We start from the raw sequence: 18,551 nt of genomic DNA on the forward strand, positions 1-18,551 counted from the left end.
TCTTGGAAACAAGTGTGTTTAGGAATTCGGAGTTAACCCATTTCCACAGCTACTGTAATGCCCAGTGGGGAATGAGCAGCAGCTACCACCAGACAACACACATGACTGTTTCTGCCTTGAGATGTTAGAATACTCACTCTGAGACAAAAATTATTATAAATTTTCCTTATCTGAAAAAGAAAAAAAAATCCCCTTTGTAATAGCATCAAAAACAATAAAAATACCCAGGAATAAATTTAATCAAGAAGGTGAAGGACCTGTACACTGAAAACTATGAGGCACTGATGAAAGAAATTGAAGACACAAATAAATGGAAAGGTATCCCATGTTCATAAATCATAAGAATTCATATTGTTAAAATGTCTAAAAAAATAAAATAAAAATAAAAAATAAAATAAATAAATAAAATAAAATGTCTATACTACCCAAAGCCATCTACAGATTCAATGCAATCCCCATCAAAATTCCAATGGCATTTTTCACAGAAAAAAAAAAATCCTAAAACTTGTATGGAACCACAAAAGACCTTGAATAGCCAAAACAATCCTAAGAAAGGAGATCAAAGCTGAAGGCATCACACGGGCCGATTTCAAACTATATTACAAAGCTACAGTAATCAAAACAGTATGGTATTGGCCTAAAAAACAGATACATAGACCAACGAACAGAATACAGAGCCCAGAAATAAACACCTGCATATCTGGTCAACTAACATTTGACAAGGGAGCCAAGAATACTCAATGGAGAAAGGATGGTCTCTTCAATAAATGGTGTTGGGAAAACTGGACAGCTACATGCAAAAGAATGAGACTGGACTGCTATCTTACACCACTCACAAAAGTTAACTCAAAATGAATTAAAGCCTTAAATGTAAGACCTGAAACCACAAAACCCTGAAAAGAAAACAGAGGAAAAAGCTCCTTGACATTGGTCTCAGCAACGATTTTTTGGATATGACACCAAAAGCACAAGCAACAAAAGCAAAAAGAAATGAGTGGGATTGCATACAACTATAAAGCTTCTGCACAACAAAAGAAACCATTAACAAAATGAAAAGGAAACCTACAGAAGGGAGAAAATATTTGCAAACCATCCATCTGATAAGGGGTTAATATCCAAAATATATAAGGAACTCACACAACTCAACAGCAAAAAAAGAGCAAATAACCCAATTAAAAAGTGGGCAGAGGACCTGACTAGACATTTTCCAAAAGAAGACATACAGATGGTAACCAGGGACATGAAAAGGTGCTCAACATCACTAATCATCAGGGAAATGTACATCAAAACCACAGTGAGATATCCCCTCACACCTGTCAGAATAGCTATTATCAAAAAGACAAGAAAAAACAAGCATTGGTGAGGATGTGGAGAAAAAGGAACCTTCACGCACTGTTGGTGGGAATGTAAATTGGTGCAGCCACTATGGAAACAGTATGGAGTTTCCTCAAGAAATTAAAAACAGAACTACCGTATGATCCAGCAATTCCACTCCTGGGTATTTATCCAAAGGAAATGAAATCACCCTCGAAGGGACATCTGCACTCCAACATCCACAGCAGCACTATTCCAATAGTGCTATTCCAATATATACTCCAATATAGCAGCACAATAGCCAAGACATGGAAGCAACCTAAGTGTCCATCAGTGGACGATGGATAAAGAGGACTGTCTCTCCCTCCTTGCCCACCCCCACCCTCTCTCTCTCTCTCTCTCTCTCTCTCTCTCTCTCTCTCACACACACACACACACACACATGCAGAGGAATAGCATTCAGCATAGAAAAGAAGGAAATCCTGCCATTTCTAGAACACGGATGAACCTAGAGGGCATTATGCTCAGTGAAATAAGCCACACAGAAAAAAAACCCTCTGTTCTCACTGTATGATCTCAGTTACATGCAGAATCTAAAAAGCCAAACTCATAAAAACAGGCAGTAGAGGGTGGTGGCCAGGGACTGTGGGGGAGGGGAAACGGGGAGGTGTTGGTCAAATGGCAGAAATTTCCAGTCGTGAGTAAGCTCTGGGATCTGATGTACAGCATGGTGACTGCAGCTCACAATACTGTGTGTATAGCTGAAAGCTGCTCAGAGAGTAATCTTACGTCTCATCACCACACACAAAGAAGAGGTGATTATGGGAGGTGATGCTGGTGGTAACCAGCCTTGCTGTGGGAATTGTCCCAAAATGTGTAAGTGTATCAAATCATCACATCGCACGCCTTAAACTCACACATATTACCTGCCAGCTGCGTCTCAGTAAAGCTGGGGAAGAAGCTGCAGATTTGCTGTCAGCGTGGAACAGGGTCCTGTGAGCGCCTGGTTTGGGGCGCCCCCTAGTGGAAGCCAGCGTCCTGCCACCTCGCGCTCTGTGCAGCATTGGGTGTAGGGGTGGACGGAGCTCCTGAGGGACCCCAGGCCCTGGACCCCAGGAGGTGGCCGCCCCCCAGGGCCGGCAGGGCTGGGAGGGAGAGTCGGTCATAACTGGTCCATATCACAGGTCCGTATGCCTGGTGTGAGAAAATAGTGTATCAAAACAAAGTGTGGTTATGGAGTCCTTCTGTTTAAACAATAAACTATTTTAGAAAATTTGAAAAATAAGACAAAGCGCAGATGTCCCTTGACGCCCCTGACGCACCAAAGCCCAGGCAGCCCCTGGGTCCCCAGCCTCCCCACCTCCTGGGAGCTGCCGCACAAAACCACAAGCAACAGGAGTTCACTCTTTCCCGGTCCTGGAGCCGGGAGTCCAAAACTAAGGTGTCGGGGCACGCTCCCTGTGCAGCCTGCCATGGGGGGGGGTGGGGGGTGGGGACAGCACCTGTCCCATCATTGGCACTTTCCTCCTCTTATGGCGACACCAGTCCCTGGACTCAGGGCCCATCCTATGACCTCATTTGACCTTGATCACACCTGCAAAGACCCTATTTCCAAAGAAGGCCCCATCCGTGGGACCGGGGTTAGGACTTGAGCGTGTCCCCTAAGGACGGGGGAGACGGTTGCTGGCCTTCCCCCCGAGGAGCCCAGGGGCCCCCAGGACCACGTGAGCTTTCTCCTCCATCTACCCTCCCTCCCGCCTCTGTGGGGACTGAACACATTACTCCAGCACAAGCTCGAAACTCAGTGCTGTCTAAAGGCCAAGATGGGCGACCCGGCCTCCACCTCCCCTGGACGTTAGACTGACCCCATCCCTGACCCTCAGCCTGCTTCTTCCTGGCCTGCCCTTGGCCACCCAGCCAGGGCCTTCAGTGCTGACCTGCACCTGGGCCTGACAGTAAGAGGGGGGGCCCACTCTGAGGACCCCACCCTCCCCACTGTCACCCATGGGAAGCTCACCTCTCATGGAACCAAGGCCCAACCTCTTTTCTGCAGGACAGGACACCGTGGCGATGTCACCTTCAAGCTCTGGGGCCACCAGTACAGCCACGGCAGCCTGGAGGCATGTAAGAGGGAAGAGCCTTTATTCTATTACGAGTTAATCACTCTGAGGGACATTGCCAGACTTCCCTGGTGACACGGTGGATAAGAATCCGCCTGCCAATGCAAGGGACGTGGGTTTGAGCCCTGGTCCGGGAAGATCCCACATGCTGCAGAGCAACTAAGCCCGTGCACCACAGCTACTGAAGCCCGCGTGCCTAGAGCCCGTGCTCCACAACAAGAGAAGCCACCACGATGAGAAGCCCGCACCCCGCAATGAAGAGTAGCCCCCGCTCGCCACAACTAGAGAAAGCCCACATGCAGCAACGAAGACCCAGCGCAGCCAAAAAATATACATATAAATAAGTAAATTTATTAAAAAAAAATAAGAGAGGGACATTGCCTATAGCTTAAATTATACTTGGTGGCCCATCCCAGGGAACCCTGCCTCCCCGGTAATGAGCATTAAGGTAAAATACCTTTGTTTAGCTCCCTGGAAACCTCCTGACCAGCCCACCTGTGAGGAAAGAAATTCACATCCCTCCCGAGCCTGGCCAAAACCAGGGCTTTCCCCCCTTCCCCCCTTTTACTATAAAAGAAGCCTGAATTCTAAGTCAGGGAAGGTGGTCCTTTGGGACACGAGTCCACCATCTTCTCAGGCTGCTGGCTTCTGAATAAAGTCCCTATTCCTTGCCCCTCACCTCGCCTCTTGATTTGTTGGCCTGTCGAGTAGCGAGCTTGGAGTCAGTAACAGAAGCCACAGGGGTCGGGGGTCGGGGGGGAATGGAGGCTGGAACACCAGTGACGCTCCTCGTGGGCCACACTCGCCGTCCTATTTCACCCTCGGAGCCCTGCAGGGTCAGCCCACGCATTCCACAGACAGACACGGGTGGGGGACGTGACAGGAGATGCCCACGTCTGCACATAGAGTGAGGAAGCAGGTGAGAACCTGGAGCCTCCAAGTCCAGACCTCGTAGCCACACCCACTGTTTCTCCCAGAATGAAGAGCTGGGGTCCTGAGGGGCCCACAGTTGAAAAACCCACCGACTGGGGCGGGGGGCGGTCATGACACCACAGGTCTGCCCCGCCCCGCCAGGGCTGACAGCTGGTGGCTCCCACCCCAGCCGCAGGAGGCAGGACCGCCACGTCCCTGGTTTGTGGCTGACTGCCACGGTGGGATGGGGGCTGGGCTCCTCGCTGGGACCACCTGAGCCTGCATCTGGCCGGCTGCCCCCTCCCGGGGTCCCAGGCTTCCAGGAGCCTCCACGGAGCACCAGGCATGAGGGCCCCTGGAAGTTAAATCCCCGGAGAGAGTCTGCCTAGGGCGCCACAGTGCGGCGTCTCCTCTGACTTTCCTGGGCGAGAATTCAGATATAGATTCCTGTCCGGCTCTGCTGGTCCAGCTGCAGGGTCAGAATGACCAGACTCCAATGTCCGGGGATAGGGCCTGGGAGGGGGTTGGCCAGCGCCCAGGGCCGGGCCGTGGCTGGCAGGGAGTGACTTCTGTTCCTTAAGACGTAACCTGCAATTCCCTGGCTTGGTTCAACCTGGCATTGGGCTCTGTCCAGTTTCTGAAGCCAAATCCCTGGGTCTCACCTCAGCCACATGGCAAGGGAGGGAGGGAGGCCGGGTCTGGCCATCCTGCCCCCTGGGACACGGAGCCTGGGGCACTGTTCTGGAGCCCCTCCCAGGGCTGGAGAAAGTTATCACATCTCATGTTCTCAGGGACATCCTGGTCAACACTGAGTGACAAGTGTCCATGCTGGGCAGGGCACAGAGCTCCAAAGACATGCTCACGGCCACCAGCCCACACCCTGCTCTGGATGACTCCCAGCTCAGCGACCAGAGAGAGGCAGGGCCCACAGAGGGCAGCTGACTGGCCGGGCCCAGGGTGGCCAGGGGCGTCAGAAAGAGGCTTCGGTAAAGCAGCTGAGGACAGAGACCCCCCCGGACCCCTCCCCATGTCCCCAGGAACACACACACACACACACACCCACCCACCCACCCACCCCAACAGCTGAGGCGTATTGGCTGTGGGCTTCGGGCCCTGGGAACCGGGCTGGGTGGCCCAACTCAGGACCCCACTCCAGTGCATCCCAGGCCCAATGACTTCCTGTCTCTGAGCTCAGTCCCCTTCTGTGAGATGCCACCCACCAGTCTGGCCCGGGGTTGCTGCTGGGGTCTGAGCCACGCTCGGCAGGTAGCCAGGACCAAGTCCTCACAGCCGGGGCTCGGCAGCTGTTGCAGATCTGCGTGGGGGCAGGTGTGCGCTGGGCAAGGGTCCAGGGTGCCCTTGCTCTGGGGCAGACGCCAAAGCAGGGGAAGCTTTCGCCCAGAGCCCCCGGGCCCAAGGCCGCACGCCTGGCATCTGACGGCCCTGCGGCCCACGTCAATTACAGCACTCACAGCTGCCTGCTGCCGCTTCCCCGCCACAGCAGGGGAAGAGCAGCCCGGCTGCCGAGCCGCCCCCGTCCCGCTGCCTCAGCCCACGGCTGACTCTGAGGACACTGGGCGGGGCGGGGCGCAGGGCCCAGAGCCCTGGGCCCCCTCCAGGGCGAGGCGGACGGCCAGCAGGCTGGGGGCCCATCCACAGTCAGGGTTGCAGAGAACGAGGAAGAGGCAGCCCGCTCCCGCGGGAGACCGGTATTTATTTACCAACAGGAGTTTTGTGCCAGGCCCTGCGCACACCCTCCCATGCAGTCCTTACGAGAGGGTGCAGAGTTACACCAAAACTCGGTGGCTTAGAACACTGGCAAACACGGATGAACCCGCCCGTTTCTGTGGGTCGGCTGGCTCCGTCCTGAAAGAGCAGGAAGGTGTCGTAGGAGCTGGGGAGCCCCTACCCAGGCAGCAAGGGACCAGGGCAGCCCTGTGGTGTGCTCAGGACGGAGCCTTGGAGACACACAGCACCAAGGCCGCCTGGACTCGGGGAGAAGCGCAGCCACCCCACCTCTCGGGGGGAGGGGCGGCCAAGGACTCCAGGGCCGTGATTTAAAGCTGCCGCGCCCCCAAGTGACAGCAGAGGCTCACGCGCAGGCTGAGGAGACTGTCCACTGAGAGCTGGGCCAGGCGTCCGCCTGACTCTGGACCGGTGCCTAAGTCAGTGACCACTGCAGGCTTTTGCAAATCCCAAACCCACCCTCCAAGCAGTGTGCTGCAGGCAACTTCTAAAGACACTCAGGCCCAGGTGCCTCCGTGGGGGCCCCAGGCCACGGCGCACCTTCTGGGTCCGCCTGCTGAGAACCCCACGTGCGGTGCTGAAGAGCTGGGGGCTGGCCGGTCTCGTCTGCCGGTCTCCACGCCAGCCGCGGGGTTTCAGCCCAGCCCTACCTGGGCTTCCCTCCCTGGGATCCCATCTGGATTCCAGAGCCCTTGATGGAGGACCTTGTACTGAAAGGTACAAGGACTTGTACCTCCAGGAATTGCAAGAGGCTGGCGGGTCCCGCTTCTGCCACTGGCCAGCTGTGTGACCCTGGGCAAGTCACTTAACTGTTCTGAGCCTTGCTTTTCTTGTCTGTGAACTGCGAGTATTTGCCATCCTTCTGGGCCAGAGTCTTCGGGTGGCAAGGGACAGAAGCCCCACCCCCAGCCCCAGCTGGCCTGAGCGGAAAGGGAAGAGCCGGATCCACGTGCCCCCAGCACCATTTCTCTGTCCACCTTCTCTGTGCCGGCTTCCTCCTCAGGCAGGCCTTGCCCACGTGGCAGCAGTGGTCACCAGCTGCTCCTGGGTCCCATCCCATCAGCTTAGCAACCTGCGGGAAAGTCTCAGGACCCAGTCTCATTGGCCAGCCAGGTGGAGCGCCCACCCAGAGCCAATCACAGTGGCCAGGGAACAGCACCCTCGCTGATTGGCCAGGCCTGGGTCGTGTCCACCCTGAGATTTGGACAGTGGTCCAGGCCCATGAAATACATGGACTGAGAGATGGCCCCCAAAGGAAGGAGGTGGGAACGGATGCCGGGCCGGCAAGAGCAGTCGGTGCCCATCTGAACCGCCCCTGGGGCAGTAATCACTTTATTATTTTACTGCCTGTGGGCAGAGCTGGCCGCCTTCTCAGGCTGGGCACCGGCTGGTAAAATCACCACATCTGTGCAGCTAAGCCAGCTGATACCTTCCTGCCCCCACCACCCTCAGCGGCCCCCCTACACCTGCACGTGCCCAGCCAAACCACCCACTGGCCGGGCCCCACGACTGCCCCCCGTCGTCCTCGCGTCCACACCTGCTCTGGCCCCAGGAGGGCATCTTCTGAGGGTTGCCCCCCACCCCCCTTGCCGCCCGACTGCTCTCTGCTTCTTGTCGGCCAGAGGTGAGAGGCTGGGGTCTCACACCTCGGCCCCCTCCCTGCTCCACATGCTCTGGGAGAGGCTACGTCCCACCAAGGCGACAGCTCCCAGGGCCATCACGGCCGCCCCCGTGCTGTGCATGGACCCCTCCCATTCTTCTTGGCTTCTGCCTCCCCAGGGAGCTCAGCTGACCAGCCTCCGTTGGCTTCGCCCCTGAGCCGGGCCCAGGAACTGTCCAAGGCTTTCTGCCGCTGAGATGGCGACCCACTCCCACAGGACTCAGCGGCTGGGCTGCTGCTGACACGCCCTCGCTGCTCGGGACCACATCACCGCCGCTCTGCAGCCCTGCTGCCGCCCAGATGTGGATGGAGGGGCTGCTTCTTGGGTGTCCTCGCATCCCCGAAGAGACCAGTATCGGCCCTTCTGGAATTCAGTGGTAGCCAGGTTACCATGGCGATACCCATTATCCCCGCTGAACGGGAGATGAATCAGGAGCTAAAAATAGGCCCCCAGAGTGGATGGATGGAGGGATGGAGGGGTGGGTGGGCCTGGAGTCAGGGTCGGAACAGTTTGTTTCTCCCCGACAAGATAGTTTAGGGGACATCTCAATTGGAAATCCACCCCCAGGGGCTGGGAGGCGCTGGCAGGTGGTGCTCCCTCCCCTGACAGAGCGCATAGCACACAGCCCGCAGCGGGTCCTCGTAGAGACCAGGGCATGGAGCCCCTGCCCACCCGAGCCTGGCTGCGGCAGATTTCAGGCAGGGAATCACAGGAGCCAAAGGGAGGCTGCTCGGGGAGGGGCGGCCATCGCACCGTCTGGCCCCTCCCACGGTCGAGCACTGGCCCCTGCGCCCGTTCACTCCTGGGAGGGCCCTCGGTTCAGTCCAGGAAGGAGCTGGTGAGCCTGACTCGAAGCTCCCGGCTCCAGTGTGGGGGCTGCAGGGCACACGTGCACCGCCCCATCCCTCCAGGGGTTGCAGGCCTCTGCTGGGGGGGCAGTAAAGGCGCAAAGCCGCTGCAAGGACAAGATGACACCTTATTCTGCCTAAGCCTCCTGCCCCCACCCCCAGAGACCCCACAGACACCGAGAGACAAGGGGATGCAGCTGGGACAAAGAGGAATCTGGCTATAGGGATGGGTGTCCAGGGGGGGTCTGGGTTTTCTCAGAGACAGGGCGCTGCCTGCTGCCCCCTCCCCCATGAAGATCACATGCAAAGCAGGAATCCCCCAGACCCCCTCCCCCACCCACCAGGCTCAGGCAGGGTCAGGCGTGCCCAGGGGGACCTGTCCCTCCTTCAGCCCTGGGGCCCGGAGGGAGGCTGGCCCACCAGGCAGCAGGGTCACAGGAGCCAATGGTGGGTGTAGGCTGGGGGACGGGAGGCCCCTGGGGAGTCGGGGTGGAGGGTGCTAGAGACAGATGGTGGACACAGTCCTGGCCGGCCCCCTACTGTGTGTCCTCACGGAGCGGAGCCTGGGCTGGTCTCGCCGAGGTCTCTCAGAGGCATTCCTTGTGGCTGTAATACTCAACCAGCTGCCTGGGCACCTCGGCAAGCACACTCTTGGCCAGCGCCACAGGGGACGCCTGCGGGTGGGGACAGTGTGTCTCCGACCGGCTTCCCATCCCCCAGCCCCCTCCCCTAGAGCCGCCGTTCACACCATGACCTCCACCCGCTATGGGTCATGCACCAGCTCCTGGGACCACGACCAGGAATTCACCCAGTGGGCGGCCGGGTGAGCCTGTGTTAACGATGAGACCGCGGTCGCTGGGCAGTCCGTCCGCGCTGGCACTGCGGGTGGCACAGGTGGGCCCCTCTGGGCCGGTGTGACCCTGCTCTGGGCACAGGGCAAAGCGGCTGAGGCAGGAGGGGAGGCCCCGGTCCCCAGTGAAGCTGAGTGTGCGTCCACGGGACAGGCAGTTCTTACCACGTCACAAAGGGAGGGGGGAGCTGCCTGAGAGGAGCCCTGCCCTCTGGGGCATCCGTGTGACACTTCTCTAATGCAAAAGTTTCTAGGGGCCGAAAGCTGCTCAGGACGGCGGGGGGCCCGGGGCCCCAATGCGCTGCCCGAGGGACCCGCCCGACCACCCGCCCAGCACTCACGCTCTTGAGCTCCCGGAAGGGCACAAACTGCAAGACATCACGGAGGGCAGGCTCGCCCCGTGGGGAGCGCGGGACACCGTTGTCGCCGTCGAGGGCCTGCATGTTGGTGAAGTCGGCGTTGCCCATCCCCACGATGATAGACACGGGCAGGTGGGAGGCGCGCATGATGGCCTCACGCGTGTCCGCCGTGTTGGCCACCACGCCGTCTGTCAGGATCAGCAGGATGTAGTACTGCTGGGGACACAGGGGGGAGGGGACACAGGGACCCTGCAGGGCAGCTGCGTCTCCCCCCACTCAAACTCCAAGTCCACCAACCAGATGGCCTGGGGGTGACCATGGTTTCCAAGCTTTTCTAAAAGCGTATTTGCTGAAGCGTAACCCACGCACGCACGCGCACACACACACACACACGCAATCACAATGAACCGTGAGCACATGCTCTCTTTGACCCTGAGGCGGATACTGGAACGACCACACCTTACAGATGGGGAGACCGAGGCTGGGGGAGCTGGGGTTCACCCAGGTGTGAGGCCGGAGGAGGAGAGGTCTGTGGGCCCTGGGTAGGAAGGGGCTCCCACACCCTGAAGAGTCGCTGAGATTCAAGGAACAGAGTTTGGAAAGGACACACTCTGGTCCAGCCTGGCCCGGTGCCCAGTGCATCTGCAGAAAACAGACTGGGACTTGCTTCAAATAAAGGTCCATTTCCAGCGTGAAAAAACCAAAACGACTCAGAAATCGTTCCTAAAAATCTGGACGAGAGAAAACATTCAAGAGAAGAAGGTCAAAGACCCTTCGCGCAGAGGGCGGAAGGGCAGACCAGTGACGGGCATCGCTCCAGCCATGGAGCCAGGGGGACCTGAAGCTTCTGAGTTGCATTAGCCAATAAATCCGCCCCCCACCACCGCCCAAGTTTTCTGCTTAAGCCAGTTGAATGTCCTTTCTAACTGGAAGGTTCCAGACTAATGGCCCCCTCTGCCTGACGGCTGCAGTGCTGGGAGGTCAAAGGTCAGCCCTCTGGCCAGCAGGCGGGCCCTGCAACCTGCCCGCCGCCGGTCACATGGTAGCTGGGTCCCAGCAGGAGAGGCAGCAGCCAGGGGTCCTGGGACCCGGGCTCTCCTACCTCATACTTGGGAGGGATCCAGGCTCCGAACCCCAAAGCAGAGAGCCTCCTGTCGCTGGAAGAGAGACGGCCCCATCACCCCGGGTCCCTGATCTCCCTGGGGGTGGGTGCGGGCACTTTGGAGAGATACCGACAGAGCCAGGAGACCAGGATGAAACTCTATGGGGGTCCAGGCCCCACCCCGAGCCACATGGGGGAAACTGAGGCCCAGAGCCATGAAGAAGCCACCCAGCGTGCAGGCAGGCAGGGGCAGAGCCGACGGGATGCGGGACCTCTGCCCCCATCACCTCCCAGGCGAGGGCTCTGCCCCGCCACGGCCCCAGTTTACGGTCTGTGAGGTGGGATTCGGATGCCATGTCTGTGTGAAGGACCAAGGGGACCACGGTTGGGGGGCGGCCCCACCTCCCATCTCGGGCCCTGCGGGTGCTGACCCACACTCCTCGCAGAGCCTGGGAGGCGGTGGGCTGGCACAACTGTCGTAGTCCTGGCAGGTCTCGCCCACAGCCGCCAGGGCCTGCGGTACTCGTGGGGCTGGAAGGGGTTGATGTAGTGCAGGGAGCAGCTGTTCCTGGGGTCCCCAGTGGAGGCCGTGAAGTCAACGGCCACCTGCAGAGGCCACAGTGCGAAGACCCAGGAGCCTCTCCCTCCTGGGCTGGGGTGGGCACCTGCACCCCCATCTGACAGGTAAGGGAAACTGAGGCCTGGGGAGCCACTCGCCCAGGGCAGCAGGGAAACCCGGAGGTGTGAGCCCGAGGGCCCAGCGTTGCGTTGGCGGGATCACAGAAGGGACGTGCCAACCCCAAAGCTCCTGGGTCCCCAGGGTTGGCCAGCGCCTCTGAGGGCAAGACCAGCCAGCGGCTGCAGGGAGCCAGCGCGGTCACAGCGGACCCTCGGCACCTCCTTCTACAGCGGGGGCTGTGGAGGCGGGGGTGGGGGAGGAACTAGGCAGGGCCTGGGAGGAGCGAGCCCTGAGCTGGGGTCCCTGTGTGCCCCCCGCCCACTCACTTTCCTCAGGCCATTCTGGCTGTCATGAGAAGGAGTGCAGAAGCCACACAGAAGGGACCTGCAGGCCCTGCCGAAGGGCCTTTTCTGCACCCATCCATCCTGGGTGCCAGACGGGCTCTGAGTTACATCCAGGGTGGGGAGGGGCTGCTGGGAGCCCTGGGGTGGGGCCCAGGCGCTGACACCCATCCTGCTGGGACGCACCCAGCAGGCTGTGTGGACGGTCCGTGGACTCACCGTGAAGTGGATCTGGCAGCCGCCCACGATGTAGTCCCGGAACGAGTACACCCTGTAGAACATCCGGCACCCGCACCCCGGGAACACTGAGGCCAGGGCTTCGGGTCGGGACCTCTGGGGCTCCTGGGACCTGCTCTTCCTCAGGAGCCCAGCAGCCTCAGTCCCCTCCTCTCAGGCCCTCAGGCCGCCTGAATGCCCATCTTCCCCCCACCATCTATTCCCTTCTGTCTCCCCCTCCCCTCCATCCCTCCCACCTCCACACTGGGGGCACCAGACCTCTGGGATGCGGGCCCGTGAGGGTCCATCTGACTACGGGGGGTTCCAGGCAGTGGCCGGCCACCCCAGCCTGGCTCACTCTCTGCAGAGCTGAGGCGGGAGCACCCCCTCCACCCACTGCGGGGGGGAGGGGCTGCAGGCTGGGCCGAGGCCCACCTTCAGGTCTGCCAGGATGACCACCCCCGAGTTCTTGGAACTGTGCTTCTTCTGCGTGTACTTGAGGCTCACATAGTCCCACTGGGCCTGGGGGACAGGGACAGGCAGAGACACCCACCGCAAGGGGCACGGGAGGCCTGAAAGCCCTGCCCCACCGGCATCTGTCATTTCAACTTTACCACAGGCTGGTGGTCCCTACTCCAGCCACCTGGTGGGTGTGGGTGTCCTGCTCTGTCATCATCTTTAGCCTCTCTAAAGCCATCACAACAATTTCTGGGGCAACCCAGCCCAGGGCCAGCGCCCCAGTGCATTCTGGGGGACAGGCGGGCCCTCCCTGCTCTCACCTGGTCCTCCCCGAAGGCATTCTGCATCTCCGCAAAGGTGGTGGAGAATTCTCCGGTGAAGTCGTGCTTCCCGCGGGAGTCATAATCCCAGACGAGGCACTGGGGACCCCGGGACCCCTCAGCCCACCTGCCCCTCTGAGGACCCCAGCCTGGGTGTCTCCATGCCCCTGCAGGAAGGCCGCCCCCTTCCCACCACCCCTCTCCACGTACCTCAACTCCAGGAAGGTGTGGTCTGGAGGGACTCGCCCCACCCCTAGCCCCACCCTCAGCCGCCCTGTCCCCTCCCCAGCACCCACCCTCCGCCAGCCGGCCCCGCCCCGCCCACTTTCAGAGGCCGAAGCTCCTAACAGCTGCACAGGCTGCTCAGAGACACCTTGAAAGGCTGCCAGGTGGGGCTCAGGTCGTTCTTCACCACCTGTGGACCGGGAGGGGCGGCTCAGGAGGTCCTGCCTCAGGCTCCGGGCAGGACCCTGCGAGCCCAGAGCTGCGTCTCCGAACCTCGTTCCTTCCAGAGCCACCTTCCTAACCCCCCACATTACTGGACCACCTGGACTTCTTTTTCCTTAAATAGCCTTTTTTTACTCAAATTAATTTATCTCAAAAAGAAACGCCTTCCCACTGGTGTAACTGAAATCTTGTTTTACGGGCAGGTAGTGACAACAAATCCAGATTCTTCATTCTAGGACAGAAGCTCCATGCCCACCTGGCCGCTCTCTGTTCAAAGGGGGATGGCGGTTTTGGAGGTCAAGACCCTACAGCCATGGGGGGCCAGGGAGATGAGGGAGGGCCGGGGCTACTCCTTCCCCTGTCCTTTCGTGCTGTCCCTGGGTGCTGGCCAGGGACCCCTCACCTCCGTCCTGTACGCCAGCAGCTCACGCTGATCATCGTGGATCCGGTACAGCTCCAGGAAGGGGTCCGGCTCGCTGAAGAGGTCCTGCAGGGGAGCAGAGGGTGTGCTTGGCAAGCGGTGGGGTCCAGGCTCCGCCACTTGCTGGCTGTGAGGGCAGAGCCCTCCCGAAGAGCAACACCCTCCCCTCTGGAGCGTCCCTGGCTCCCCAGCGTCCAGCTCCCACCCCGCCCCCCACCTGCCCCACCCCCGCTTCAGTCTCCATCCAGGGGAGGCAGCAGGCAACGCCAGGTCAGACCCCTGCTCTGTGCCCCTACCCCATGTGAGGAGCCAGCAGGACCAGAACCGAGTTCAGATCCAACTCCTCCACTGTCTGGACGGGGACCTCCCTGAGTGCCCGGCATAGGGAGCTGAGGATGAGCTGACGGCAGCAACACGTACAGGACCCTGACAGCAGCACAACCACCTGGACGGGCAGCCCCACCCACGGCTCTGAGTGCGTCCCACTCCTCAGCCACCTGTCTCCCTGCGGACACGGTGTAGCTCTGTCTACACCTCCTGACAGGAGGGAAAGCTGGGCCCCAGGGGGGCGCCCCTCACCTTGTCATCCAGCTTCCTGGCACGGAGGGAGAGCTCCACATGGCCGTTGTTCCCAGAGATGCCCCCGGCTATCACCCGGGCGGAGGGAGAGCGCCGAGGCTCCAGGCTGGGCAGGAGGGGCCTGACCCCACCCTTCCCTGCCCGGCTGCAATCCAGCCTCGGGCAGGTGTCTGGACGCCCCGGTCTCGGCGAGGAAGGGGCGGGGGCCTGCAGGGGGCGGGGCTGGTGGAAGGCGGGGCCTCACCGTGATGGGGGACTTGCCGGCGTTCCTGCTGAACTTCAGCAACAGTGCTCGGGTCACCTTTTTCTGGGCCACGATCTGGAAGTCAGAGGCTCAGGGAGGGGTCCGCACCTGCTCCCCTGAGGACCCTAACCCCGCCCTGGGTCTCCCTGCCTCCTCCCCAACGCCCCCACTCACCCTCGGTGGCCTGGTTCCCCAAACCTACCACCCAGGGCACCACGCCCTCGGCGCCTGGCAGCGGCCAGCCCGTGGCCCTCTCTCGCTCCACCAGGCCCTCAGCTCAGCGCACCTCCCCGCCTCCTGGGCCCTCCCACCGCCCACGCATCAGGTGAGGAAAGGGAGGCTCGGGAGGAGGGAGACCGCCCAGAGTCACGTTGGTGAGCGCGTGTGTACGACCTGCAGCAGAAGCCGTGCCCTGGGAACCCATCACCCTCCATGGACCAGACCAAGGACAGCGCAGCCCCTACCACAGCCCAAGGCCAGCGAGCAAGCGGCCATGGGGGTTCCCAGCCCCATCCAGGACCCCCGAGCTGCTCCCTCCCTGGGGTCTCAGCCCCCTGCCCAGGCCTCCCCCTCCCTCACCAGGCCCCCCAGGGCTGCATTCCCCATCGGGCTATGAGCCCCTGACTGGGCTGAGAGTTGACCCGGGAATGCTGTGTGCAGCCAGCAACATCGGCTCACCAGGGGCAGCTCTCAGAGTGGTCTGCAAACAAGATAGAGGACGACCACCCTCATGGCTGCTGGTGGACCAGGGACTTTGTCTGTGTGGGGACTCCCCCCCTTCCACTGGCCAGCGAAGACAGTCCTCAGCTATGGCCGTGGTGGGTGATGGCACTGCTGACCCTCTTCACCCTGCTCCACACAGGCTCCTGTCCGACGAGCTGAGACAGAAGGGACAGAGGACCGCCCCCCACCCCCAACAGGATGTGCCTGGCTAACAGCTCCGAGCACACAGGAACATCCTGTGCAGAAGAGAAACCCATCCCACGTGGGGGAAGCGGAGGCCAAAAAGGGCCACGTGCCAGGCCCCCCAGATTCTCCCATTTGAAGACTCACTTCTGGGCTCTCCTATTAGGAGTAATAGGATAGTTGGTTTAGCTGGTTTGACAAGTGACCATGCTTCCTGTGAGCTCCTCAGCTCCCACGGAGGTGGCCTTGTCATGGTCCCCGTTTCCCAGATGAGGAAGGAGAGGTTCAAGCAGAGGTCAGGGACTTGCTCATGGGCGCACCACTGGAATCTGAAGCCAGGGTCCTAGCCTTTGGCCACTGACTGTAGCGCCCCTGACGGCCCCACAGACCTGGCAGTTCTGGGGGGTCCTTTCCATAAACTAAAGTTTACATGTATGTCCAGATGTGTCCATACATGTATCTGTGTGTGTCCATGGATCTGCACCGTGTGCATGCATGCAGATACACGTGTGTCCGTGCATGTGTGTCCCTGTGTGTTGTCCTCTTCCATGCTCGTGAGGGCAGGTAAGAGGCCCACACTGGGTAGAACTCTTCCCTGTTGCTTTCACGTGGGGCTGTGCCCCGCCTAAATCTTGGTCCTCTTATCTGATGGAAGGCTCTACCCTGCCGGCTCCGACCCAGGCAGCAATGGGGATGAGTCACACAGGCTTCACGTTGGGTAAAAGGAGTCGGACACAAATGAGAACATACTGTGTGATTCATGGACATGAAATTCTAAAACAGGCAAAACTATTGGGGGAGGGGATTGAGAGGAGCAGGGGACCTGCTGGATGACAAAAATGTCCTGTGTGATCTGGGTGATGGTCAGGTGTATACAATTGTCTAAGCCCATCAATCCCAACCCTCAAGGTCTACACATCTTACTGTATGTAAATTACACCTCAATAAAAAAGAAGCACCCCCAGAGCACTCACAAGAATCTAATGTGTGACACATCGAGTGTTTGGCCCAGAGCCTGCACTAAGCAGTCCGGCTGGTGGCTGGTGGCAAGAGCTCCCGTTACACTGACAATGGTAGAACTGGAATGACCTCACCAGAGGCTGCAGTGTCCCTCAGGTGGCAGCTGGACCTCAGACCGGTCACTGCCATGGGGAGAGACAAGGGAAGGGCTCCCTTATGTCATGGAAGTGAAAAAAACCAAGCTGCAGAACAGTATATGCCGTTTGTGTTTTTAAAAGTGTATCTAGAGAAAAAACGATGTTCCTTCGCTCTGTTAAGAATAAATCTCTCCAGAAGGATGTAACGAACCTGGGGACAGGGCACGAGGGAGATATGGTCCAGGGTGTACCTGTTATACTTTCTGAATTTAGGTCCCTATGAATGTATTACCCAGTTCAAAATTACATTTTTTTTAACTAAAAAAAATTTTTTAAGGAGCTATGGAGTCAGACCACATGGTACAGTCTTGTGTGTAATCACGCTGTCCCCAGGCCACCACTGCCATCGCACCAGCCCTCAGGACCAGCTGAGGTGTCCATGCTGCCCTCCTCCCTCTCCCTCCCAAGGGGACGGGCGCCCACCTGCCCCAAGGTGTACTCCATGCCCCCCAGGAGGTCATCATCCTGGTAGCTGAGGCTGCTGGGCCCATGGGTGTCGTAGACCTCAAAGCACAGCTTCTGCACCTCCTCAAAGTAGTACTCCAGTGTGAAGACCTTGGAGAAGACCAGATGCAGGCTGCTCCGGACCACCTCGGTTCTGTCCACCTGCAAGCAGCCCTGGGTGAGCAGACCCCCAGGGTGGGGGTGGGATCTGTCCACCTGAGCACTCCCCGAGGCCCTGCGCCCCGGCTCTAGCCCTCAGAGCCCCCTCTCCCACCCATCTGCCCTCGGGTGGTCCTGGAGGACTTGCTTCCAGGCCCTGCTGTAGGAAGACAACCCCTCCCCCTCGCCCCGCCCACCACCTGCTGCCGAGGCCTCTGGACGCCCCAGGGGGTCATTGCCCCGACCCCCGGGCACCTTCCTCCCTGAGACAAAGGCAGTCCTCTGGCCCCCAGAGGGCCTTCTCATCTCCATATGGCCTGTTCCATCCCCACATCACAGATGGGCAGGCAGGCTTGGAGAGGGGAGGGGGTGTCCAAGGGCCTTTGTGAGGTCACTCACTCAGCAGGGGGATTCCACCTGGACCCCAGTCTCCACCCAGAACCCAGTACTCTCACCTCCCTTGACCCTCCAGGCCCCACGTGTCTCCGCAGCTTTGTTGCACCAAGCCCTCCCCTCCCAAGTTGGCAGGGCCGCCCGAACCCCTGTGAAGTCATAGCCAGGACACCGGCCCAGGGCCAGATGGAACAAGGGGCACTGTCCAAGTCTGGCTATCCCCCTCCTGGGTTGCCCTGACCAGGAGCCACTCTGCATGGTGGCCGGCTTCCCTGGGGGAGTGAAATCTTTCACAACCCGACCCCAGCCCGCCATCCTTCACCTCTGTTCCATTCGAGCAGAAGCAAGCTGCTGGGTCCAGCCCACACTTCAGGGGCAGTACAGACAAGGACACAAAGGTGGGACCTTGGGCCAGGGCAGGAGGGGAAGACCACGAGGACAGCTGCCCAAAGTCCCCAAAGGGGTGATGGCAGTGCAGCCAGGGAGGCAGGTGGCAGCAGTGTCCAGCGGGTGGGCCGTCCAGCTGAGGGAGGCCTGGTTTTCCTCGTGCCTGGCTCATCTGGGGGCTCTGAGGATACCCTTGGCAGGAGTCGCCTTGATGGAGCTCCCAGTCCCTCCCCCCTCAGTCCCTTTCAACAGTGACCCAGCTTTACCTCCTCTGCTGGCAGCACCATCCTTCCTGGGGAAATTTTCGAAAGGGCAGGAACTAACCCCGCACTGTTTCATCTGTTCGTCCCCCAGCACCGTGCAACTGGGGCTTTCAAAGGAGGGGAGCCCAGCTGAGGCACCACAGTTGGAGGGTGGGGACCAAGGCCTAGCACACACCTGCCCACTGCTCCTCAGGTCCTCAGCCTCCCCAGATGTAACCCCTGAG

The 18,551-nt window shown here is 59.6% G+C and overlaps 1 protein-coding gene across 1 annotated transcript; it reads right to left on the minus strand.

Annotated features, from left to right (window-relative positions):
- Positions 1-2,334: 2,334 nt before the first annotated feature.
- Positions 2,335-17,596, minus strand: CPNE7 (copine 7). The gene is given in 21 exon segments (XM_057534429.1): positions 2,335-2,459; positions 3,332-3,428; positions 4,114-4,330; positions 4,532-4,701; positions 5,567-5,710; positions 8,024-8,165; positions 9,155-9,203; positions 9,206-9,275; positions 9,793-10,026; positions 10,913-10,967; positions 11,344-11,431; positions 11,434-11,518; positions 12,152-12,212; positions 12,585-12,670; positions 12,928-13,026; positions 13,253-13,342; positions 13,778-13,861; positions 14,375-14,473; positions 14,619-14,693; positions 17,105-17,373; positions 17,482-17,596. Coding segments are annotated over 21 exon segments (2,454 nt in total).
- Between the last annotated feature and the right edge of the window lie 955 nt (positions 17,597-18,551).

The sequence above is a fragment of the Balaenoptera acutorostrata genome, chromosome 19 (assembly GCF_949987535.1).
Source record: "Balaenoptera acutorostrata chromosome 19, mBalAcu1.1, whole genome shotgun sequence".
NCBI lineage: Eukaryota > Metazoa > Chordata > Mammalia > Artiodactyla > Balaenopteridae > Balaenoptera > Balaenoptera acutorostrata.